Here is a 26663-nt window from a genome sequence, read left to right on the forward strand (position 1 = left end):
GTATTTGCTGTGTACCTTTTCCAGAAATGCGGAAATATCACTCATATCTATACTGACATTAAAATCTAGGAAACACTAGGCTGTGAGACTAACATATATAGCATGCTTTACTTGGTAATTCCTAGTCTGCAGTTTGCTTAAAGACAGGACTTTCGGTCAGCAAAGACTGACTGAATGTCGTGCAGAGATTTCAGCCTTGTAGAGCTTGCATTCTAAGAAGCAGAGAAAACCAATCAGTGTGTATATTGCAGTGTGTGTGGGAGGGTGGAAAGGTGTCATTGAAAATAGGGTGGGTTAAAGAGAATGGGAGAGTGGGTTGCAGTCTAAAATCTTTGCAAAGACGGTGATAAGCAGAGGACAGAAGCGGGTGAGGCAGCTTGTTTGAGGATAAGTCTTAAGTAGTGTCTATATTAAGGGTAAGGACACTAAGTGGACGTGAGAGATGCAAAGGGGCTGATCTCCTGATAAGAGACTACGTGATGATTTGCCATTTAACAGTTATTTATTAAAATGGACATGCACTTTTTTTGTGTGTGGTAGTTGCTTGCTTTTTCTAAGAACGAAGTGCTTACCCCAAGCACATTGGGTTTGCGTTATTGGGTGTCTGCACAAACAAAAACCAGGGGTTCAAGTTCCACAGACAAAACTGGCAGGAATTGGAGAAGGCTTTTTTTGAATTCTTCTGAAACCTCAGGCTCCAAGACGCCTAGATGGTAGATGGATGGAGATAAACATGGTGTCTGGGTTGTGGACCAAGACAAAGCTCTGCAACAAACACAGAAAGAGGAATTGCAGACGATTGTGTCAAGTTGAAAGAAAATGGTAACTTTTGGAGCAGAGTTCCCCAGGATTCCAGAGGCCAGGTCCTGAATAGAGAGAAGGCACGTAGAGCTTCCAGCCTCGGGCTAGTCCACTCATCCAACTCGCCTAATCTTTCCGTTCACGCCCTGCTCCGCAAAGCCAGACCTCGCCCTTTCCCGGCGTCCCAGTTCACTTTTGACCCATCTAAAACCCGCCTAAGACCCGCCTTCTCGTGGAGACCCCGCCCCCTTCCCCACGCTCCAGTCCACGCTTACAAATTGCACTTTGTTCTCAAACCTCTGCCCAGGCCCCGCCCTGACTCCGCCCCCGATGGGCCGTCTCTACCTTTGCCTCTACTCTTCGTCCTGCCAAGGCTCCGCCTCCCTCTAAAGTCACGCCCCTCAGGGGCTGGAGTCTTCGACTTTGGTCCCGCCCATCCCTCCAGACCCGCCCCCTACGGGTATAAGCGCTACGCTGGGCGGACGTGACGCCAGGCGCGAGCCGTGGGCTGCACGGGGACCTTGTTAGTCCTGTTACTTTCTCAGGAATGGACCCGCTGGTCGCAACCAGCAGCATGATTCTGCTGGTGGTCTTGATGCTGTCTGCGGAGGCCGCGAGCAGAGCCGTGACTAGCACCGAGGATCCAGAGACGCCCTCGGGTAATAACTCCGAGCCTCTGCGGGCAGGGTTGGGGCTGGAGGTCAGGCGGGAGGCCGGGAAGTCCCTTCTAATCGGGCTGTGTCGCTCTGGGCAAGGCAGTCCCGGGTCCGGGGACTGTAGGGGCGCACGGCTTACCGCGGTTTACAGGCCACTCTTGCCTCTTCTTCTTTGCCAACGCAATAACGCAAACCTTTAGTAACTAAAGTTTAAGCTGTTACAGTTAGTTTCCAGGGCAGCGTTTGGCATTGTAAATACAACTCACTGTTTACAGACTTATTTTCCGGGTGTTGTCCAAATTCTTTGTGTAGGAGAGAAGAAAGATGTGCCAATTGATAGTGATTCTGGTTTGCTAGTCTGGTTTTTAAGTATGAAACTGTAGGGATTTAGGGGTTCTTCCTATAGAGCAATTAATTCCTCAGAACCTTTGATTTCACCCGCTAATCACATTAAACACCAGGGAATACATGCAGGGGATAGTTTTCCATGAATAGAGCTCTAGAGAGAGCGATGAAACTTGGCATCCGCTCCCTCCCAGTCGCTAGTCTTTAGTGCCCCAGATGTTTCCAGCTAGCAGCTGCTGGAAGGTTTGGAGATACCCAACCCCCTTTAACTCCCAGGCGCTCCAGTTAGGTGTGCAACATTCCCGTTCAGCCCTGCCTTGACTTCATCTTCAAAGGCTAAGCAAAGCTAAACACAATAGATAGGAAATAGCCACCTAGATGTCAGTCAGCAGAAGAACAGATAAAGAAAATGAGGTGCATATACAAAAATGAAATTCCATTCAGGTATAAGGAAACAGGAAATAATAATTGCAGAAAAATAGAATCAGAAATAATGTTAGTTGTGTTAAGTGAAATAAGCCAGATTGAGACAATTCAGAAAAAAATACTATGTTTTCGTACCATGTGTAGACCTAGATTTTAAGTGTGTGGTGTCTGCGTGTTCGTGTGTGTGTGTGTGTGTGTGTGTGTGCAGGAGTGCGTGCGTACGTGTGTGTGTGTGTGTTGTGTGCGTGCGTGCGTGCGTGCATGCGCCAAGGAGACCATGAGAGAGAGGAGAAATAAAACAATAAAAACAGGGTAATAAAACACATGGATGGGACATGAATGCAAAAGGGAGGGTTCTTGGGGGAGGGAGGCGACCAGAAACAGAGGCAGGAGCAACTGGGGGACAAATTAGAAAGCGTGATGGCATGTATGTAGTCTGTATGAAAATGCTGTGTGAAAATCTATTACTTTGGTACTTTAACATTTTTAATTAAACAGAGAATACAGTCAGTCATTCAAGAAAATGTCAAGCAAACAAATCGTTAGTCATCCCTTAGGATAGGCATGGTGCCAAGGGCTAGGAAGACAAGTTTGGTTAGGACTTACTGGGTGCTGGCAACTGTCTTAGCAGAAGGCATAACAGGTCTGTTTTCCCAGTCACCTCTAATGTAGTGGCGGTGGTAGCTCCATCTACAGTGAGGCACACAGGGCTGCCCAAGTGGTAGAGATCACGTTCTTAACCACCCTGCCAACAGCCATTACCCAGGGCAAGCTGCCTGTCCCCGTGGACGATAGCAACACACCGCGATAAGAACTTGAACTTACTTAAAGGCTGCTGGGAACTAAGATAAGAGTCCTAAACCCCACCTAGGGGACTCTGGGAAGATTTCACAGAGAAAGTTAGCCCAAGCTTAGCCCCAGAGGTCTAGAGAGAATTGCATTTACAGAGATGGGAAGTGCCATGTTAAGCTAGAGGGATAGTAAGTGTCTTATCATAGACTGTGTGTCAGGACCGCAGGACGAAGCAATTGAAAGTCTTGTGTGTAACAGAAAGGGATGGAAATGTGACTTTAGCTGAGAAGTTTATTGGCTCAGAGAATCCAAGTTAAGCAGAAAATGAGAGCGATCACCTTGGTTTTAGGAAGCTAGCACTTGGAACACAGGAAGGCTGCAGCTTACCGTTTCTTATTTCTAGAGGCCTGGCTATGGACAGATTACCTATTTGGCAATAGTAGTAAGTGCTGGTAGCCTTTGGGTTTTAAAATATTGCAACTTCTATCCAAGCAACATCCCACAAGGAAGGCTCTGATTTCCCTAGCTTGACTGGAGGCCAACTGGTGTAGGAAGGACATTGTTGGAAGGTGTGGTATGGGATTTTCAAAAATAGAAGCATAATGTTCCCGACAGAAGTGAAGGGCCTGCACCAAGAAAATAATGCGCCCCCTATTCCTGGTGTGATGGGTGACCTCGTGCAGGTTTAGATAATGCTAGTTAAGAAAAGCCAGGCATCATATAAAGTAGAATGAGGAAGAAAACCCATTAGGAGGCCAGAGCTCAAGGCGGCAGAGGGATTCCTTGAGGAGTGTCTGTGCAATGGAGGGGAGGCGACCTTTGAAGGAATACTGAGAAGGCAGAGTCCGTTGGACTCTGGCTGTGGGCAGAGAGAATGATCCAGCTGCCCGCTGGGGCAGCGCCTTAAATGGAGTGCCAGGCACTTCCTTCTGCTGAGGTTCCTCTCTGTGACTTCATGGTTTCCAAGTCTTCAAATCCTGCCCTCTGTGATAAGTTCTGCTCCCTTCTGCTCTGGACCCTAGCATTTTATACTAATTTTTAATATGTTATTTTATATTATATATTATTTATATATTAATTTTATAATATAACTTTAAAAGTTAACATGCAAAATTTAGCAACACGCAGAAATAGTGTAGATGGTTTTGTTTTAATTGTGCAGGTAATCAGAACGAGATTTTGGTTAGTATGAAGTGACTTCAAGAGAGAAAGGAATTGGCTCATTTGTAATTTTCTTATTCAAGTGACATCTTTATTCTAGATACCCTGGGGATTCATAATCAAAATACAAAATACCCATTTTAGTCCTGTCTGAGTTATGGAAGGGACTTGCCGTAATGCGTTATTCAGGTTTCGCGGTGAGCCATAAAACAGCACGATTGCGTGAGGCAGATTCTTGTGAAGTTATCAGAAAGCAATCATCTCCGCTCCGCCTTTACATGTGGAGACAATAGCCCTTGCTTTAGCAAGCAGTCACAAGGACGTTTAGTGAAAATGAACAAGGCACTGTGCGCTGTTATCTTTACTTACTTTCCCCAAAGTTTTGTTTTCTCCTTCATAAAGTCTGTCCCATAATCCTGCCATTCATGGGATGGCTTGGAGAATACCTGAGCTGTGCCCTGTAGAGTCTGGTATACAGGAATCACTATCACTTAGAGTGTGTAACATTACTTCAACAGATAATAGTTAATGTTAAATTATTTTAGTTATGTATGAAGATCTGTATTGGCCTTTTTTTAAACAAAAATCATCAAGATCAATATAAGAAATTTAAAATTTGCTCAGGAGTGAAACTCATTTTTCTAGCATTCACTTGTTTTTTATTTTGTTTTTAGCAGAAAAGGCCAGTTTGCTTTTTTTTTTTTTTTCCAGTTCCCATTTTTTCTATTTTTCACTTTAAGAATAAATTAGCCCAGGGACTTCAACTATAGTTCAGTGACAGAACACAAGACCCTGGGGTCAGTGACTGAAATAAAGAAAGTGGTAAGGGAGTCTGAAGATACCCTATTCAGCTTAACCCACGACCTGCTGCCGCCTCCCCAAACAGAAGCTAAAGTGCATGAAGGAGAACAGCTCTTCCCACAGATTGGGAATGGCCCATTCCGGTGGGAGAAGGTAGTCATAAATTTATTTTGACAGAAATAACAAAACCTTGGTATTTTCTACTTATGTAGATTCCTCATTCCAGTTCTCAGTTTGCAATAAGGCATCACCCTTGTGAAGACAGAGGTGTCTCCGTGCAGCTCTTCCTATCTGCAGGCCTGTAGACCTTTGCTCTGGAGGTCAGCTGTTTGGAAAAGGGTCCGGATGTTTGATTTCATTATGACCTTTGGTTTTGAGTTGAAGGAGTCTGGGAATTAAATAATTCAGAGCCCCTTTTCTGAAAACAAGTTCCAGAAAACGTCTGTTTTCAAGAGACCACAAAATCTGTAAGGTTGTTTTAGTCTGTGAAACTATTCTAGTGTCATCTTAAACTCCAGAGATAATATTGCCTCTTTGCTTCCTCCGTGCGTATTTTTACTTAGTGTAAATATATCCCGAATAGAAGCTTGCTATGAACCTTGGTAACTTCCGCCACTCCGCACTGTAATGTAGAGGTCAGGTGATAAAATCTGAAACTTACTGACGAGTGTGACAGTTGTCGTGTAAGTTTGGCAAAGACAAAAGTGGTGTCTAGTAGCCTAACCACATGGTTTCTCTTCTGGTTGTATTAAACCACAGGTGATGTCATTTGGTATAATAACCAAAAGTGTCTCTTTAGTAGTAAGTCATGCTATAATCCGTTGACACTTCTTCCCACCGCCTGTTTGCTTGATGTGGGATAGATATATAGTGATTTGGAGGCCAGCCTGGGCTACTGTCTCAAACAAGAAGGTCGACACGCATAGATAGTATTTTATTATGATGAGGGTCATCACACACGATTCACACTCTAAATTCTTCACTATGGTTGTAAGCCTATCTCCCCAAGGCTGCTCTCCTGGGCGACATATCTTAGCTGAAGGTCAAGTCCAGTCTCTTAGCAGTCTCTGATTCAAGGGTCAGATTCTGGGAGAGTCTCTCCCTCCTGCACAGTGTAGATCAAGCTGGCATCTCTTCCAATGTGCAGAGCAGGGCATTCCTCTTGGTCTCTGCTTATATGCTCCCCAGTATGAGTTTTGGAGTACTAGTCATGTGTCTGTTTTCTTGAGTGAGTGATGTCCCTGGATTCTGGCTGTCAGGTGCAGCCTTGGGTATAGTGGTGATCCTGACTAAGCTGTTTTTATATGACTAAAAGACTTTTTTTTTTTTTACTATGCTCATTACATCTACAGTGTGATCCTGTCTCAAAAAACCCAACCAATCAATCAATCAACAACAAAGAACCCGATGCTGTACAAGAGTGTTATTGCTTGCGGTTTTAGGTTGCATAACTCAGTGGCTTCTTCCTAAATATAAATGAACTTTGATAATATTGAAAGTATTCAGAGTGGCTTCTATGTGCCTTTTCCTCAAGGCAGGGATTTCATATTGTATATGTACAGTTAGAAACCTACTTCTATTGGGAATAGTTAAAAAGAGGATCTTAAGTAGTAGAGAGATGGCTCAGGGGTTAAAGATGCTTGCTGCTCTTGCAGAAGACTCAAGTTTTGTTCCCAGCACCCATGTGTAACCATGTGTAACTCCACCTCCCATGGATCAGGCCTCCACGGGCACCAGGCACTCTTGGGATGCACACCTACACATGCAGGCAAACACTCATGCACATAAAAATAAATCTTAAAAAACTTAAACGGTTTTAAAAGGAAGAGCTCGCTGTTAGAAGTTGGAGGAAGGGGCATCCTTGTGCCGTGGAGGAGGAGGCTTAGCAGCTTTCATGATGTGCAAGTAGAAAGTGTGCTCCTGGTCCTGTGATCAGCCCAGGAGGCTCCCAAGCAAGGCGTGGAAGGCACCACCTGGTCTTTGCTCATTTCTTGTCAAAATGTGAACGCTGGCAGGTTAACTATGGAAAAGTGGTTTAAAGGAAATCAGGATAGCAGATCTTTTGCTGAGGTTCCTGATCCATTTGCAGTTTTGTGCAGGGTGAGGGATGAGGGTCCAGCTTCATTCTTCTGCATGCAGCTGTCCGCTTGGTCCAGCACTGTTTGCTGAAAACGCTGTCTCTTCCTCAATGTGTTTTTTTGGCCTCTTTGTCAAAACTCAGGTGACTATAGAAGCATGGGCTTACATTTGGATCCTCAGTGCTACTCAGTTGATTAATGTCTCTGTTTTTATGCAGGAAGCATGCTATTTTTATTGCAATAGTTTTATAGTATAGCCAGAACTCAGGGAATGAGATCCCTCTAGCAGTGTTTCTATTGCTTAGGATTCTTTGGGCTTTCCTGTGTCTTTTGTGCTTCCATATGAATTTTAAGATCATTTTCAGTTTCTGTGAAGAATTGCTTTGGAATTTTGATGAGGATTACAATGAAGCTGTGCATTGCTTTTGGTAGGATGGCCATTTTCAGAATATTAACCCTACAAATCTATGTGCACAGAAGGTCTTTCGTCTTCTGACATCTGATTTATTTCTTCATTGTTTTAAAGTTTTCATTGTACAGGTCTTTTACTTCCTTGGTTAGGTTTATTCCAAGATAAATTGTTTTGTTTGTTTTTTAGGATAAATGTCAAACCATTCAAAATCCCATCCTGGTTGGGAGAAGGGATCATGAAGACCTCCTCTCACTAAGGAGCAGTTGACAGCTACTTGGGGAAGGAGAGCGCCAGTTAAATTCAGAGATCTCACCCAGCCCCCTCAGGCTGTACACGTTCCCAGCATAAGTCCCTACAGCCAGGCACAGCCAGGCAGCCTTAAGGGACTAGAGCTCTTAAAAAACAAACAAACAACAAAACAAAAAAACAGCTCCAGAAGTTTAGCAGGACACAGGGTGATAAGGGATATGGATGGAGGGAGTGGGGGATAAATTTGATCAAATCATCATGTGCATGTATGCAATTCTCACAGAAAGAGCACGGAGAGCGAGAGAGAACTGATGCTTTGCTGTTTTCCAGCTCTGTAGAGGCTGCCGGTGTCAAAACCGAGAAATGACTTCTGAAAGTAGTTCAGATTCATCATGAACACCCACCTCCACCTGACCTGTTTTTTTTTTGTGTTTTTTTTTTTTTGTAATCTTTTTTTATCTCACAGGCTGATCTTGGAATTCTAAACACTCCCAGTCAAATGCCACTTAAATGCTGGCATTATAGGTGTGCCCCACCACACCTGGTTCACTTAGTGTGTTGGTTTCGTTTGAGATGTGTGTGTGTGTGTGTGTGTGTGTGTGTGTGTGCGCACACACACACACGCAAGCTGTAGTCATTGTGGGCTGGTTATTTGGTATTAATGTTGAATTGTTCTTAAGAGGGGGAGCAGAAGCTTTTATTTATTCTTAAACCATGGTTTATTAACTGGAACCTAGGCTGTTTGGGAAGGCAGAAGTCCAGACACACTCTCTGAAAGAACACCCTCCTAAGGAAGCCCCAGGTTTCCATATTGTGAGTGGCTGTGGCAGTCTTCAAGAAATCAGGAAAGGAAGGAGCCAGGCAAGAGCAGTGTGTTTAGGCTTGCCCTCAAGGAAGCTGCTTAGAAAACCAAAGCTTATAGGTACTGATGTCTCAGCATGCATCTGTGGTGTTTCTGGAAGCATAGTAGAAAGTTTGCAGTTGTCTGGCTAATGGCCACAGAAAGACCAAGCAAGTCCTGCTGAGTGCCACCCCACTCCCCTTCTTCATAATCTGTCTTTCTTTGTCATAAGCTTTACCTTATGTTGATAAATAATATAGAAACTAGATATATTTTCAAAACAAATGTACTGGGAGAGAATGAAATACAGTAATCATAAAGCATTTTAGAATAAAAGCATTTCCCCCTCCAAACAGTAAAGAGCTACTTAAAATTATAGACATACATAGCGCGTTTCTCCAACTGTTATGCTCTTGACCTTTGGAGCTGGATATTCGTTGCCATGGTGCTCCTCTGTCCATAGCATTGTTGGATCCTCAGCAACCTCTCTGACCTTTGCCCTTCAGATGCCTGTGGTGGACCCCTTCCCAACTTAAGAGTCCAAGTTATCAGGACCAAAAATGTCTACAGACATTGCATACTGTCCCCTTGGGAACAAAAATCATGTGTTTTCGTAAGTCACAACTTAAGGAAGAAGTACTAGGGGGGAAATGGCAGTAGGATTTGTGACCTTTAATGATGTGGCATGGGGTGCGGGCATTGGAATATTAGCCTGCAGCCTTCCTCATGGCAGGCAGCCACTCTTTCATTGACCTACAGTCCCCTAGATAGAAAGATAATGCATGTGTTAAACAATTATGAATTAAAACAGCGGAGCAGTCTGGTCTTAAATATTAAAAATGTTTATTATAGGTGAAAACATCTGGTAGGTGTTTCCAAGCAGGTATTTTACATATGTAAACTAATAGGTGTCCTAGTTTCATTTGCCTTGCTGTGATGAAAACTCCCTGGCAAAAACAGCTGAAAGGAAGAGGGTTTATTTGGGCTCACAATTCCAGATTACTGTCTGTCATCGAGGGGAAGTCCAGGCACAGGGAACATGAAGCAGCTAGCCACATCATATCCACTCTCAAAGCACAGAGAAGGGAATTAATGTGTGCATACTAATTGCTCAGCTTCCAAATCCAGGAATTGTACAACCCACTTTTAGGTTTCTTCACGTCCACACAGCAACCTGATCTATGCAATCCTTTACTGAGACTCTCTGCCCAGATAATGTCTAGGCTGTGTCAAGTGGGATAATTAAAATTATCACAATGTCTCATTCAACAGAAGACAAAGTCCAAAAGAGCGATCTAACAGATAACTGGGAAAGGACCTGGGTTTCTTAATGATTTGGCCTGGGGTGTAATTCTTGATTAGAACAATCTAAGTAAGCATAATTCATATCATTATATTGAAAAATTATATAAGCATGGGTTTGGGTGCTCTTAGAGCACTCGCGGAAGATGGCCAGGTGTGCAAGGGAGCCACCTTACCTGCGCACATCCTCATGCATTGATGTGCTTTAGCTTTTTAAGTCAGTCATGCTTAATGTCCAGGTAAGATGGAATGATCTTAAATTTGGGGTCACATCACCATCTTTACATTTGTGATCATCCATCAGCCCTCTCCCTGTGACTCTTGGGAGTCTTCCCCACAAATCTTGCAGGAGTGGTTTAAAGGGAGAAAAGGCACAGCCCAGGAAGCAGTGTTGATGACACTGGATGACCAGTGTCTGCTTCCGTGTTGCTAGGCAGATTTCCGTGTGCTGTTTAGAAAAGAACAGCACACCTTCCCCCCAGGAGGCAGTGTTGAGAGCCTGGTGGCATTTTCGAGTAAGAGTGTGGCCAGGTCTTCTGTAGACACTGAGAGCAGTCTGCGCTGGCAAACACTGAGAACTCTGTGATCACAGTGAAGCGAATAAATGATTGTTATTATGGTAGGCAGTGTGTTTGTTTATGGGAGCTGTTCAAATGTTGTGGGAGTTGTCTTAGGCTGTGTTTGTGTTCCCCATATATACTAGTTCATGTTCCCACTGCTGTTTCAAAATACCCAACAGAAGCAACTGTTTTGACTCACAGTCTGAGGGCTGCAGTTTGTCCTCGGGAGGAGGGGTGGCAGCAGAGGGCAGGAGTCAACTCAGTCACACTGAACCCAGTCAGGAAGAGAGATGATGACAATCCCTACTTCTTCCCTCACCTTTCTCTTTTTGTTCAGTCTGGGACCCCTTAGAACAGTGGTCTCAACCTTCCTAATGCTATGACCCTTTAATACAGTTCCACATGTTGTGGTGACCCCACCAACCATAGAATTATTTTCATTGCTACTTCATAACTATAATTTTGCTACTGTTATGAATCACAGTGTATTTTTTTTTTTTTTAGATAGAAAGTTGCCATAGGGGAATCAATCCAGGGGTTGAGGACCACTGTCTTAGAATGATGCCTCCCACATCCAGGGTGGGTCTTCTCTCCTCAGCTAACTTCTCCAGAAACTGCTGTCACAGAGACCTGCCGAGGTTTCTCTAGTGGGTGACTAAATATATTCAAGGGCACATCGAGAATTAACCATCACGCCTTACGTCGTGGTGATGTTTGCATAGCCTAAAGTGAATCAGAAGTCGCCTGCGCATTTTCAATAGAACATGTCCTGTGAGTTCGCTCTGATTGAAATGGCTTCAGTAGCTGCTGCACTGCCTCCACTTCTGTGTGCTTGCTGGACTAACGTGCCGTTGCATAAGGCTTTCTGTTGCCGATGTTAGTTTCTTACTGTGACCCCTTTTGGTTTTGAATCTCTTACAGTGCCTGCACCAATGAATGTTCTGATTACGTCTTATAACTTGAACCCTGTCCTGTGCTGGAAATACCAGGGTATGCCACAGACTCCCACTTTTACTGCGCAGATAAAAAACTATGGGTGAGTATTGCTCAGTTATTATTTCTGTTCGGTTTTAAGCCGAATCCTTTCATAGTCCAGGCAACTCTGTGGTCCTCCAAAATCCCTCACCAGACTTTTATCGGCTGTCTGCAGATGTCACAAAATGCTAAGGATCCAGATTAGCCCTACTCGATGGTGAAGCAGAGAAGCACTAGGGCCGTCCAGGATTTCTCTCTAGTCTCTGAGTAAACTAAGGTTTGTTAGCTGTTAGCAAGGACTAGCCACATGCAGTGCAGTTAAGGTCAGGGAGGGCCAACACCACCTGGACAGCGCCTTACCAGTCTTTCGGAATAAATACTCACAAGTCAAGTCTTGGAAAACAAGACTTCAGTGTGGATCTGTCGCCTCATGATTTAATAAGGAATGGAGGTTAACCACTTGATAGGCATGCTACAAAGGCAACCTTTGTATCTGCCCTTCAGATCACAGTGAATCCTTCTCCCAGGCTTGGTATCATGCAAACTGGTAATTTGATAAAGGTGTTAGCACTAGCACAAAGGTCTATCCTGAGTGTGTTCTTTTAAGTAACCTGTGGAGCAAAACCGCATGAAGGCGTGAGTATCCTGCTCAGCACAAGGCCACAGATATTTCAGGAGCTGTTCGTTACTATAACTCGGTCTAGTTAGGGTTTCTGTTACTGCGGTGAAGCACCGTGACGGAAGCAACTTGGGAGGAAAGGGTTTATTTGGCTTACACCTCCATATCACTGTTCGTCACTGAAGGGAGGTCAGGACAGGAACTCAAACAGGGAAGGATCCTGGAGGCAGGAGCTGATACAGAGGCCATGGAGGGGTGCTGCTTACTGGCTTGCTCCCCATGGCTTGCTCAGTCCAGTACCACCAGCCCAGGAGTGTTCCCACCCACAGTAGACCGGGCCTCCCCCATCAATCACTAAGAAAATACCCCACAGGCTGTGTCCAGGCTCCTTTTATGGAGGCATTTTCTTAGTCAAGGTTCCCTCTCTCAAATGATTTTTAGCTTGTGTCAAATTGACATAAAACTCTCCAACACGGTCGCTTAGTAAATTGACAGAAACATTAAACTCTGAAAACATTCTGTTTGAAAACTCGGGGAGACAGAAACCCTAATAATAATATGAATGTAAATAGATCCGGCTCTGGGGAAAGAACTTTTATCTAACAAACTTTACTATGTGTACCTTGGCACTTTTTTGTGGTGCTGGAGATCAAACCCAAGGCTCTACACATGCTAGGTAAGCTGTCTACCACTGCACTGCACCGCCATCTCCCATGCTGCATTTGTGTTTGTTGGATGCATGAGTGCAGGTTTGTGTGTGTGTGTGTGTGTGTGTGTGTGTGTGTGTGTGTGTATGCAAGAGTGTGTGCATGTACGCACACATACGTGTGGAGGGTGGGGACAACTTCAAATGTCATTCCTTATTTATTTTTTGTTTTGTTTAATGTAGGTTATGAGGCTTGAACTCAGGTCCTGATACTTTGCATAGCAAGGACTTGATTGACTGAGCTGTCTCTCCTGTCAGCATTTGCTTTTAGGTCTGTTGATTCCACGTTAGGGTTAGGAACTTACCCGAAAGACACACTGTTCTAAAAATACAACTTGAGATTCAATAGGAGATTGAACACATGACTGCTATAAAAATGGGTTACTGTATTAGCTTTGTAAAATATGAAGAAAATTTCATATTTTATGAACCTAAATGTAGTGATTTCCGGACTATATTGTTCAATGAAAGAAAAGTTAAGTTCTATAAGGTCTATGTACTGTGCCTCGTTGGGGAAGATGAAAGAGATGGACTGTTTGTGTGGGTGCTGTCTTACTCTGGGAAAAGAAGGGCAGGGAGTGAGAACCCAGAAGCCAGAGAGATCGGCTTTCTGCAGGAATGGGTAACAAGCAATGTGTGGAAACCAACTGGAAGAACTTCATGTTTCTTAGAGAAATGCTGATTCCAGTGTTAAGCCAAAAAAACAAAATAAAGGTTTTTATAGGGATTTGAGGGAGTTTGATTTGTTAGACTGGTTTATCAGGTTTTTGTCTTTGTGGGGCTAAGGTCCAACTTGTTCACATAAACAACAAACACTGTACCTCCAAGAAACAGCCTCAGCCTGGGAAGACAGGAAAGTAATTAGAAAGTCTCCTTGTGGCAGACACAGATGATGGGGACATGTCCAAAGGATCTTGAAGCCATCTTGAAGTAGGTTCTTACTAACCAAAGGATGGGACAGCTTAAGCAGCAATATCAATAAGAACATGATAAATTAAAAATTAAGAAAGAAAACCTGTATCTATAATGTCATTGACTAGTAATGAACTTGGGAGAATGAAAGGTTCTTGTGTGGACAAGGAACTTCTAAAGTGTTATGTTTTGGCAAGTAAAGCTGATACCTTAGGTGCTGTCTTTCTACGATACCTGTAAATTTTACTAGAAAGATAAATCTAAAAGAAAAACCTGACCACAATGAAGAGCTTTTGCAATATGTCTGATTTTGTAATTGACTCACATTTGTGATTCATAAGGGTTTAAAAGTGGAGTCTGAAACTTAAATATGAAATGTATTATGTGAGTTCTATCTCCTACAAAAGAATTCACAGCGAAGGTTATATATGCCTTATCTCAAATGCTTGGGGCCAGGAGTATTTCATATTCTGACTTTTTAGATCCTGAAAGGTTTATATATACCTAAGTAGATACCTAAGGGGGGCCCTAAGTCTAAACATGAGACTTAGGTCATATATACCTTATCCACATATAACCTAAAAGTATAGCAATTGTAGTTTTTATGGTGTTTTGTTCATTTTATTAAAATATAAATTTTTGTATTTGAAAATTTGGATTGAAGACAGAGCTTAATGCATGTCCCACAAACTTTCTGTCACTCAGCTGCTCCCCTAGTCTATACGATATTTTGAATAACGAATTTCATGCGGGAAACAAACAGCTTTGAATGGTGTAGCATCTTTTCTCTGTGACCTTAGATGGCTGCCCAAAAGGCTTGGACATGCCGGGCGATGGTGGCGCACGCCTTTAATCCCAGCACTCGGGAGGCAGAGGCAGGCGGATCTCTGTGAGTTCAAGACCAGCCTGGTCTACAAGAGCTAGTTCCAGGAGAGGCTCCAAAACCACAGAGAAACCCTGTCTCGAAAAAAACCAAAAAAAAAAAAAAAAAAAAACCAAAAGGCTTGGACTTTAGAGTCATTTGGATTTCCAGAGTTTTTTTGGATTAAGGGTGCTGGGATTGCACATCCAATTCAAGAGTAAGGGTTTCTTTCATTTGGCTTCTCTATCTTGTCCTATTTCAGCTCTTCCAAGCACATGCCAGGAATCAAAGCAGAATACAGAAGGATAACTGAAGTTTGTGTGGTGATAAGATTCATCGTGTGTCTCTCTTCATTTTAGGGAAGGATGGATTGACTCCTGCACCAACGTTTCGGGTCATTGTTGTAATATCTACGAACAAATTAAAGACCCAGAAGCATCTGTTTGGGCCAGAGTTAAAGCCAATCTTGGGCAGAAAGAATCTGCCTATGCAGAGTCAGAAGAGTTTGTTTTGTGCCGACATGGTAAGTAGTTTGTGTACACAGATAACTCCTTAAGATACCTATCTATCTATCTATCTATCTATCTGTCTGTCTGTCTGTCTGTCTGTCTGTCTGTATGTCTATCTGTATGTCTGTCTATCTATCTACACGGTAAGTAGATTGTGTGCATGGATAACTCCTTAAGATTTCTGTCTATCTGTCTGCATGTATGTCTGTGCACCACATTTATGCAGTACCCTCAGAAGCCTGAAGAGGGCGTTGGATCCCCCTGGTACTGCCATTATAGGTGTTTGCTAACTACCATCTAGGTACTGGAAACCAAACCTGGGTCCTCTGGGAAAGTAGCCAGTGCTCTTAACCACTGAACCATATCGCTAGCCCTACATGGATACATTTTAATTGGGAAGTTCTTACACTTCTATGTGTGTTTGCTTTATTGACAGTTGCCACAAGTATCTAGTAAACATATGACAGAATTTAAGGAGCCAATGTCTTTGCCTTCCAGGCCCCACAAAACAGCACTCAACTGGCCTTTCCTTTGCCATTTTTAAAACCATTTAGCATCCAGTCCTTTCAAATCCTGATCAATGCAGTTCAGCATAGTTAGCCATCAGCCTTTCCCTCCCTGACTAATGTAGAATTTATTTCAAAGTTAGATCACAGAGGACTTGGCCACTGGGTTCATTCCTGCTACCTCCCTTAAGTCCTTGAAGCATAAATACCAACATAATAATACATTGACATAATACGTTAGTACATTAGAGTTTCAAGCTGGCTATGGTGGCCCATACCTGTCATCCAGCAGGCAGGAGACTCAGGCAGGAAGATCAAGGGTTAGTGAAGAATTTGAAGCCTTCCCGTCCCAAAGAAACAGAAGTTCAGAGTTCTTTCATGTGTCTGAGCCTACGGTTTTCAGTTTTTTGCCATGCCAGCATCTTACCCTATGGTTCACTGGTCTCGGCTCTCACTGCAATTCCAGAATGTTTGGAGTCAGGTCTCATCTCTGGGGCATCCCACCTTAGCCTGTGCCCTAGTCCACTCACCCCCATGACATCCTTTCCAACTTCCCTTCCTTCCTAGCTCACCCCCTGTGCCTGGTTATGTCCATGCCATCATGCCTGTGGCGCCCACTTGCCTTGATTCTGCTCCAGCTTTCTGGGTATACCCAAGGCTTTCCTAGCAGCCCCCCGCTTTGCTTACTTTAGGTATTTCTATTCTCTGAGTTCATCTAGTACACACCATCTTTAGGTCAGATTTGTCTGCCACAGATTTATCAAGGACCTACCATGTCCCTGAAAGTATGCCTGAGATACACTGGAAAGTCCACACTAGACCTGGGTGGAAGACAGTATGTGTGCGGTACGTGTGGAAAGCACAGGTACATGTTCACCACACAAGCCCCATACACCAGAAACACAGAGGTTGTGCAAAGACTACTTGAGTCCCTGGTTCTGATTTTCATGGTAAAAACTGAACCATTAGCAAGCTTTTTAAGAACCATCTTTCAGACCCCCACGAATGTTTAAGACGCTGGGTTCAGTTAGGAAGATAGCTAAAGAACTTTCCGGGAGGTGGACATGTGGCCCCATGGTTAAGAACACTGGCTGTTCTTCCAGAGGACCTGGCTCAAATTCCAGCACCTACCTGGCAGCTCACACCTACCTGTAACTTCAGTTCCAGGGGACCCTGGGACTCTTCTAAGCTCCACAGACACCAGGCATGTATGTGACGTGTAGACTCATATGCGGGCAAAATACTCACATACATTAAATAAACAAACAAACAAATAAGGGCCTTTTCAGAATCAATTTTTAGAAAACAGGGTCCTTAAGCTACAAAATAAATATAAAAGAGAAGGTATTTGCTTGAGTTTCTATTTTGTGTGTTTATGTGGGGGCGGCGTGCTGGGGAATGAACTCTGGGCCTTACGTTGCTAGGCAAGTGCTCTACCTTCAAGCCACATCTCCAGCCTGCTGTTTCTGCTTTTTATTTTGACACTCATAGCTGTTGAGTTTAATGGTCTTCCTGCTCTACCCTGCTAAACGGTAGGCAGTACAGGCGAGTACCACCAGCCCAGCCTTTTCATCTTCTGAAAACCCACGTTTATGACAAAGTGTACCTTCCTAAAGACAAAGTCAGAGGTGAAATGAAATCGGCAAAGCAGGCTTTAGACAAGAGCTTCCTGTCTGAGATTTATTAAACACTGTATTCTTAGACTTTCTTCTAGATCTTGGCAGAGTTGTTCCCATGTGTCCTTTGATTTAGGTAAACGTAGTAGCTATGCTGGGAGGAATGACACTTTCTCTTTCTTCCCAGGAAAAGTTGGAGCACCGGCCCTGGACATCAGCGTGAAGGGAGACCAGCTCATGGTCAATGTGCTCCACCCTGCGGTGGTTATAAATGGAGAGAAGTATGGGGTCATGTATGGGGATGAAAGCGCCTGCCATACGTTCTCCTACACCCTATATGTGCGAAAATTTATAAATGGGGAGGTGTGTGTTTCTCTTTTATCTTTTGTAAAGATAGGAATCATTCTCTTGCTTGTGTGAGTTGTTGACATAAACTGTAATGCAGGTGCACTGCTCACGTGTGTGTGATACGATGTGTGGGGCATAGATTGCTGGTAAGAAAAGAAAACCTACATGTATGGAGTTAGTCGCCAGCGCTGGCCGGACGGTGCAGTCTTCTCCTCGCCTCTCTAGGATGGCCTCTTCTCTATGTATCTGTTTCTCCACTCGTAAGACGGAGACCATCCAAGGATTTTTTCTTTCTTTCTTCCTTACTGATAATATGCAGTGTATAAAATAGTATATAGCTATGATTTATTTCTGAAAGGTAAGCAAACAGTGTAACTACAGTGATATAATTACTTTACTCTGGCACTGGTGTAGAGTCCATAATTGATTCAAACTGTTCTCCCTCCTTTCTGCACAGTGTTGTCGTTTAGTCATCGAAACCATACTGTGTGCCGTCTAAGGACACAGAACTACACAAGTGAACGACCCAGACAAATCTCGGGATAATCCCAGTGCAGCAGAGGACGTGGGCAGTCTGCAGGGATGGAATAGTGGCTTTCAGTGGAGGGGTCAGAGAACCCTCCTGGGAAAGGAGACAGCTGGAGTCAGTACTGGGGTTGAAGCTGGTCCCTGCAGCTATATGTGGGGACATCATTTGAAACATAGGATGTAGGAAAGGCAGAGATCTCAGCAGAGCACAGGTGGCATGTGGGGACAGCACCAGGGGCCAATGATCTTGGGGGAGGGGTACAGGGGGCATGTGGAAACAGCAGGCATTGTACAGGTTGACTTGTTCTTTTTTCTTAGGTAAGATGCTGCTTGCCCCATGGCTCATTGGAAGCTCCATACACTTTCCCATAACGCCCTTCACCATTCCCATCTGGCACATTCCCGCTTATTCTTTGGGTTCAGGGGTTGCTATCTCCTCTGCATTCTTTCCATACTCAGCAGGTTATTTCATTTTGGGTGATCTGGTTGGTTTTCCCTTGTTCCTTAAAGGATTCATCTTACAGTGCTCCTGACTTTCTGACTTTCTTAGCTCTTATCCTCACCGAATTGTTATTAAACAATTATTAAACAAAGGCAAATTAAACCAACGCTTTAATACACATGTATTAGTCACCTGACCACACACCCAAGCCAGCCAGCTTGCAAAGTGGGAAAGTTTATTCAGCTTAGTTTTAGGAGACACGAAGGGTGATGTTTGCGTCCACTCAGCTCTGGCAAGGGCAGCAGTCGGAGCACATCACTGCGGCGTGTGTACAAGTGATGACCACTCTTTCTCCCTGTCTCCTCATGCTGAGAACCAAACCCATGACCTCATACACATAAGGCATGCACCACACTATATACCACGATCACAAAAGATTTCACCTCAAACCAGAGCAGAAGCATGGAGGCCATGGCAGGATCGGGACACAGGGCATGACTCCCAATCCACTTTAAGAACATGCCCCTGTGAGCTAGGACCTCTGTATTCACTATTTTCTCATCACCGTGACCACAGATCTGACAGAAATAACCTAAAGATGTAAAGGTTCATTTGGGCTCTCAGGTTCTGAGGATTCAGTCCATGGTCACCTGGCTTCATATGCTTGGACAGGACATGTTGAAGCATGAGGCAGGAGTGGCCAGGACAAGGCGCCCTCAGGGGCTAAACCCCAAATGACCCACTTACTCCACTTCTAAAACATTCCAGAACTTCCCATAATATCGCTACCAACTGAAGACCTAGGCCTTATTATATAAGCCGGTGAGGGACATTTTATACACAAAGCTTAACCCATGGGGCTTGTCTCATAGAGGTCTCGGCCAGGTATACCCTCAGTCCGAGACTAGCCCTTTAATACACGACGAGTCACGCTGGATATCTAGCCAAGCTCCAATCCCGCTTTTGTGTGTCCAGGCCCTATCGCGGGTGACCATGTGCTGTAACTAGTGGAATGAACGAACTGTGAGTGCACAAAGGATCCCTGGGGGCATTATGATGCACTTACCACACAGTGACCCTGCAGCTTCATGTAGCTACTTCCTTACGCTTTCTGTAAAATGCTTTCCTTCCCCAGATGTTTCTAGTGCTCTAAGCACTGGATAAGCAAGCATTGGCTAGTTCCACAGCCCCTGAACCCTTAGAATCTGCAAGTCTCAAACAATACCTGTTCCCATGGAGAACATTTTAACAGATGTATCTCCTCATGCTGTGTTGATATCACTGGTTGACTTATTATTTAATATCAAAGCTGATTTGAAGTTCATGTTCATTCTCTGCATGTTTTCCTTCAGTGTTTACCTAGGATAGTGCAATGATTGTCCCCCTGAGATTAAAGAAGTCTTACACTTTCCTGGTGTTTTTCTACGTAGGTCCTGTATACAAATCATCAAATCAATATGGACGATTGCGGTGAAGATGGGTGCCAGTTCAACATGTCAGTGTCCGCACTGGATTCCAGATACTGTGTTTCCGTAAACGGACACTCAGAATACTGGGACATTATGACAGATAAATCAGAGGACGTCTGTGTTTCCCTTGTCCATAACAGCAGAAAGGGTAAGCACTTGCCTTCCCCCAGCTGAAGACAGAGTGCTAACTCAAGTGCGGCGGTGTGCAAGAAACGAGATGCTTTACAACTTACAGGCACCTTTTCTTTTAAAAACATCCAACATCCTTTCCCCAGAGAAGCTCCTAATTAAAAACAAGACAGTTTCTCTGGCATTGAGATATACTACAGCAACCAAATTAGGGAGCCACCAGATGAGTGACCCAGGAAAGGAAAGATACATAACAAATTTATAAAATCATGCACACAGGTGTCTGTCCTTCGAATAGTCTCTGGGAACTGTACCGTGGAGAGACTGGAGTTCAGGAGAGTCGGCAGCAGATTACTTTATCTTGGGCTGGTTTTCACTTCTGCAACAGCCATGCCTTGCCCAACTCTGAATCTGAACTAACACCTTGTGAAAATAAGTAAAAATCTCAGAAGCTATTTACTTAGAACACTAGCTTCCACCAGTCCAAGAGCTAGGACTGTCGTCAGCATCGTGGGCCTGTAAGATAGCTCCCCCATCTCCATGTGCCTGCCTCTCGGGTGCACCCACCAGCATATTTAAAACTTACCTTGACTTACGACTTTCTTCTGTAAAACTCTCAAAACCCCCTGAAGCTGCTTCCACATCGGAACATGGAATTTTTTTTTTTTTTTTTTTTTTTTTTTTTTTTTTTTTTTTGGTTTTTCGAGACAGGGTTTCTCTGTAGCTTTGGAGCCTGTCCTGGAACTCCCTTTGTAGACCAGGCTGGTCTCGAACTCACAGAGATCCGCCTGTCTCTGCCTCCTGAGTGCTGGGATTAAAGGCGTGCGCCACCACCGCCCGGCCGGAACATGGAATTTTGAATGAAGTAAATCTGTGTTCCTGGTCTGTGGTCACTCATAGTAACTCAAGAATAAACTTGTCTCTTGTTCTCTTTAAGGTGAAAGCTCTGGTTTTTATGTCAACAATAGTAAAAATGGGGGGAAAAAAATGCCACATGTAGTACTTCACATTTCTGACCCAAGGTGACGTACTCTTCTGAGCGCGGGTTCTCCTGTGACAGTGCCCTGAAATGCTGCTCAGAGTCTGTCTTTGTAGCTAGGCTTTCTGTTGCTGTGATAAAACACCATGGCTAAAGCACCTTGAGGAGGAAAAGGAACCAGTTGTTTTGCTTACATTTCCACATCGTAGTCCATCACTGAAGGAAGTCAAACAGGACAGGAACTGGGAGGCAGGAACTGATGCAGAGGCCATGGAGGGGTGCTGCTTACTGGCTTGCTCCTCATGGCTTGCTTGCCCTGCTTTCTTATAGAATCCAGGACCATAACAATTTGCCAATAATACATTAATAGAAAAAATCACTAATTAAAACCCAAACAAAACTCCTTACAGTTTACTAGAATACCAATGACATGTGTAAACTAAACCTATCTGAACACTGACCATTTATCATGGCCCTATATATGTATAACTTTTGCTAACTTAATAAATGTTTTATGACAAGATTTAACCCTTCTGCTGAGATTATGTCACTAATCCCTTAATGTAAAACATTGCCAATATGCTTCCCATTTACATGCTAGCCATCAGAAAACAGTAGATAGATACAGTGATAAAAGAATGTTTCCATGTTCACATAGCCACTAAGAATGCTGTCCTTGTAATGGATTAAGTAAAAATGCCATGGATCCCTAAGCGGCTGCAGAGGCGGAAATGCTGCAGGTCCCCAAGCGGTGGCAGTGGGCAGCAGATCCCGAGAGCAGCCAGTCCCAAGCAGGGATGGCACAGTTCCCCAAGTGGCTGCAGTGGGTCACGAGGGGCAGTGAGTCTCACAAGGAGAGATAAATAGATGGGCATGCCACAAGATCATGCTGCAGGTCTCCGAAGGCGGCTGTTCCCAGGCAGAGAGCCACACAGCAGGTGAGAGACAGAGACATGGATAGGCACGCCATGCAGAGTGAGGTTGTATATTTATTTAGTGGGTTATGGAAGGGAAGGGGAGACGGGGGAAGAGCAGAGAGAAACAGGGGGGGAAGGGGAGAATGGAGTGAGACAGAAGGCTCTTGGGGGGAGAGATGGAAAAGAGAGGGGACTCAGGCTGGAAGCTGAAGATCAGCTTGCCTGGGCAGACGGGAGGGAGTGGGCATGGCTTATCTCTTAAAGGGATAGAGCAGACCATTATAGTCCTTATGCTCAACTTAGTTTGGGGCCATTAAATAATATGAGTATAATTACCTTATCAGCAAAATTTAGCAGGTGATAGGTATCATGAACTGACTTTATGGCAACACAGGAAGCACTTACCTAATAGCTTATTGTCTGCAGAAATCCCAGGATCTGCTGTATTGGTTGTTATCCTCAATTATTTCTTTTCACCAAATTTAATATTGATGCTGTTGATTATCCTGTACCTTTTCTGTATTCATTTATCATTTTTTTAAATTTTATTTTATATATATAGGTGTTGTGTCTTTGTGTTTGTTTTATGGGCCACGTGTATGCAGTTCCTGAGAAGGCCAGAAGAGGGCATTAGATCCCCTGGGACTCTATGATTGTAAGCTGCCTTGTGGGTGCTGGGAATTTAACCCCCAGGTCCTCTAAAAAAGTAGCCAGTACTCTTAATCACTGAGCTATTCCTTAAGCCCAATAGATGTCTTTTTTGGATGATGAAAATCTAGGCTGAAATTTTAGACCATATGTGTAAAATTTAATATTAATAACTTTTAGGCCATTCTATGAAAACTTTAAATATGACTTAAAACAGTGCAGTGCGTTTTGTGCTAATGTGCTTTGTTAAGCTATTTGGAAAACAAAATCCTACTTTATATACAAAATTGATGCACTTATCCCAAATCCAATTTTGTAAATTTAAAAACAAACAAAAAAAAAAGATTTAGTGGTCACATGGTGGCAGCAAGTTAGCTATTGTTTTGTCCCTTGTCACATGTAGGTCGTACATGCTGTTTCCTCAGCCCAGTGGGATTTCAGTGGGACTTCTGATGCAACACTCATAATCATTATTTTGTGGGGTTTTTTGTTTTTTTATTTATTGCTATTGTAATGATGTAATATTATAATGATTTATATAAATGATATACATAAACAAATAATGATATATTTGTTTAACCACAGCCCATAGTAGATATGGTATAAGCGTTCGTTAAGCAGTAACATGTAATTATTATTCCAGAGAAGCAGCTGTAGAGCAGAATTAGAGTCATGGGATGCTGTTAAGGAAATACACACTGTCACAATATCTAGACTACTGTTTATGTTTTAGAAGAGAGGACTCTGGGAAATGCTGATGATGACTTTTTGAGAATAAGAGAGCGGAGTAAGAACAACCTACACAAAGGCTATGTGTGCGCACACAATCCTCACTGCTGTGCCTGCTCCTTTGTGTGCCTGAGCGTGTGTGTTGTTACAGGCACAGGAGTCTTCAGATGTTTAAGTGGTGAGGAAGGAACATGGCTGAATTGTTTTAAGAGTTACCAGCAGTGTTGCTGGAATTTATTTCTCCTAAGGCGGGGCATTTTAAAAATGCCTTGGTAAGTGAGGGAAAAGCATCCCTTGGTCACACCCTGATGTGAGGCTGTAGAGAGGTTTAAGAAGCTATTTCAGCTACCTTGTGTCCAGGCAGTGTAGTCCTAGGGTGCTTCAGAACTGCAGCCCCGGGAGGAGCCTGACGTCTAGCTAGGATGTACAGCGCTGTGTGCTCAGTCGCATTGCCCAGTTCTGTCCAGTGTTCTTTCAAGTACTGCTGATATGAACATGTGCATCTGCTGAAGAATGGCGCTAAGACTTCTTTGATGCAGAATAGAAGTATTCTATTTGTTTCTTTCTTTCTTTCTTTTTAGATTCGATTTGGATTCTGGTTGTTGCTCCTCTAACCCTCTTTGTAATTGTTATCCTGGTATTTGCATATTGGCAGATGAAGAAGAATCCATGTAAAAGAAAAAGCATAACGCTACCTAAGTCCTTGGTAATATATTTAATTATTTATTTAATTATACACGCTAGCATTAATTTGAACCTTCTTTAGCAGTCCCTCCGATACTAAGTATCATTCAGAAAAATGCTGTATGTGCACTGATGAATAGTATTCTGTTTAATCTTATTATAGTACTCTTCACTAAAAACGAATCTTTTGATCTGCCATACACCCAAGCCATATATATTTCACTGTGCACCAGTGAAATTTTTGTATAATTTCCAGGATGGAAACTGACACATTTGGTAAGGAGCTAAAGGTCCAGAAGGAACAGTAGTACAATCAGTGTAAGTGCACAGTGCACACAGGCTTGTGCGTGAGCCAGTGAAGAGCTTGCCCACTTGGTGGATGGGGGTTGGTTATGACTCTTCAAGAGGCAATGATGTGTTAGCCCTCAGGAGCAGCATATGGGAGAGCCAGCCTACAGCCCCCAAAACTTAGCTTCTGAAGAGCTGCAAACATGCAAATATTTCATCGCAGCCGGCATGTAGAAGGCAAGATGGCCCAAAGTGAAACTATCACACTTGACATTGAAGTGTAGGCACACTCTAGTCTCTCGACATGGTTTAAAGAACACGGAAGGGGAATAAAATGATGACACATTGATTCAGAAACGACAAGAATAACATCTGTGATGTGCAGAGGGCGCGGTGGAATTGGCTGCAGCAAAGCTGTCTCTAAGGTGGCAGAGAACTATCAACAGTGAGGAGACTGTGCATATATGTCCCCTATACGTCCTCCTCACTAGTAGGTAAGCAAGAGACCACCATGTTTTAAGCCACACCCTCCTCACTGGAGCAGGGAAATGAACCTGACCCTGCAGCAGTGGCGGCAAAGATTAACTGTATGCCCCTTGCCAGGAAGCTGCCGGCATGGCAGCCTTTTACATAATCCTTCCAATCGTTTATCCTGAGGAAATAATTTCATAAATAAGAATGTGTGAAAGATTCTAAATGTTCTGTGTCTTTTAAAGAAAACATCAAAGAAATGCCAAGTCACTGGCATGAAATTTGCATTGCACAGACACATAGAAGATGGTGTGCAAAAGGCAACGTGCATTTATGAGATGCCTAATGACGTCATATTTTTAGTCTTAAATAAGTTCTATTAAAAAGAGAAATGGCTCAGTGCTTAAGAGCATTGACAGTTCTTCCAGAGGTCCTGAGTTCAATTCCCAGCAGCCACATGGTGGCTCACAGCCATCTATTTTGGGATCTGATGCTCTCTTCTGGCCTGCAGGTGTACATGGAGATAGAGCACCGTATACATAAAATAAATAACTCCTTTAAAAATCATTTTTAAAAGAGAAAAGGCCACCTGGGTGTGGTGGCTCCCATTTAATCCCAGCACTTGGAAGACAGAGGCAGGTAAATCTCTGTAAGTTTGAGGCCAGCCTGCGTTCCAAGCCAACAAGAGCTATGTAGTAAGACTTTGTCTCTAAAGAAATAAATAAATAGAAAAGTCAAGGCACTTGGTGACACACATTTTATGTCCTAGCCCTTGGGAGGTAAAAGCAGGCATGTCACAAAGTTCAGGGTCACCCTCTGCTACATAGTGTCTTCAAGACCAGCCTAAGCTACATGAGACCTTGTCTCAAACAAACAAAAAGATCAAGAAAAAGAAGAATGCAGTGAGCTTATTTTAATCATGTTTAATGAAATAAGTCATTTGCTTTTTAAGCCTTTTCTTTTTTAATAGGCATTTAAACTCAATAATTTTCTATCTTTACTCACTTTCTTTCAATTTAGCTCTCTGTTGTAAAAAATGCCACCTCAGAGACAAAACCTGAATCCAAGTATACCTCACTTGTCACATCGTGCCAGTCAACTGTGCTGGAGAATGAGACCGTGGTCTGTGAAGAGCGCCTGTCCACGGTGGCCCTTCCAGGAGACCCAGGAACAACAGAACACGAAAAACTTTCTAGCGAAGCCGAGCCTATGATCCCCGAAGGAAGCACTGCTGTGGCCCCCGACAGCCCTCCAACGCCAATACAGAGAGGCAGTTCTTCCCTTTTGAGTAGTAACCAGTCAGAGCCCTGTAGCCTCACGCCCTACCACTCCAGAAGCGGCTCCGACAGTGGCCTCGTGGGATCCGGCAGCTCCATAGCCGACTCCGAATTTCTCCTGCACAGTAACCCGGAAACAAAGACACCAGAACAAGAGCCCGAGCCGGTGAGGAAGGCCCCCACCTCCTTTGGTTATGATAAACCGCACGTGCTCGTGGATGTTCTCGTGGATGGCGGCGATGGGAAGGAGTCTTTGATTGGGTATAGACTCCCAACAGATGCCAAGGAGCCATCCTGAGACCACCTGAGTCCAGCCGACGGCGAAGGATCGGATTTTCCTCGGTGGTTTTTCTGCTTTGATTTCGTGAAAAGGAGTTGTACCTTAGCTGATACTAACGGCATGGAACGCCTTGATTTAGATCCATGTGTAAGGAGCCTGTGGACACTGCGGAGTTTACTCCGAAAACTTGGAGACTTTTTAAAGGACCGTATCATTGCTTATGAGCTCCTTTCTGGGTGCGTTACCAGCGGTGAATTTTCCTCTGTTAACTTTGCTTCCTGCAGTTGCTGCTTCTCAGTCCTTAGCACCTCAAGGGACATGTTGGGCAATTTTTTTTTCATATGC

General features: G+C 43.8%; 1 protein-coding gene across 1 annotated transcript; it reads left to right on the forward strand.

Moving 5' to 3' along the window:
- Window positions 1-1284: 1284 nt before the first annotated feature.
- On the forward strand, window positions 1285-26419 carry Ifngr1 (interferon gamma receptor 1). The gene is made up of 7 exons (XM_041654302.1): window positions 1285-1460; window positions 11346-11460; window positions 14858-15021; window positions 17317-17492; window positions 19878-20064; window positions 23900-24024; window positions 25782-26419. Exons 1-7 carry the CDS (start codon window positions 1349-1351, stop codon window positions 26334-26336), a joined length of 1434 nt encoding a protein of 477 aa, XP_041510236.1. The 5' UTR covers window positions 1285-1348; the 3' UTR covers window positions 26337-26419.
- The last annotated feature ends 244 nt before the right edge of the window (window positions 26420-26663 follow it).

This window comes from Microtus oregoni, unplaced genomic scaffold (genome assembly GCF_018167655.1).
Source record: "Microtus oregoni isolate MIOR12 unplaced genomic scaffold, Mior012 000006F_ref0000085, whole genome shotgun sequence".
NCBI classification, from domain to species: domain Eukaryota; kingdom Metazoa; phylum Chordata; class Mammalia; order Rodentia; family Cricetidae; genus Microtus; species Microtus oregoni.

Excerpts from the sequence above, each read along its gene's own strand:
- Ifngr1 (XM_041654302.1), top strand. The coding sequence starts at position 1,349 with ATGGACCCGCTGGTCGCAACCAGCAGCATGATTCTGCTGGTGGTCTTG. Across the intron at positions 15,022-17,316 it reads GTTTGTTTTGTGCCGACATG|GAAAAGTTGGAGCACCGGCC; the intron begins GTAAGTAGTTTG and ends CTTTCTTCCCAG. Across the intron at positions 20,065-23,899 it reads TGTCCATAACAGCAGAAAGG|ATTCGATTTGGATTCTGGTT; the intron begins GTAAGCACTTGC and ends CTTTCTTTTTAG.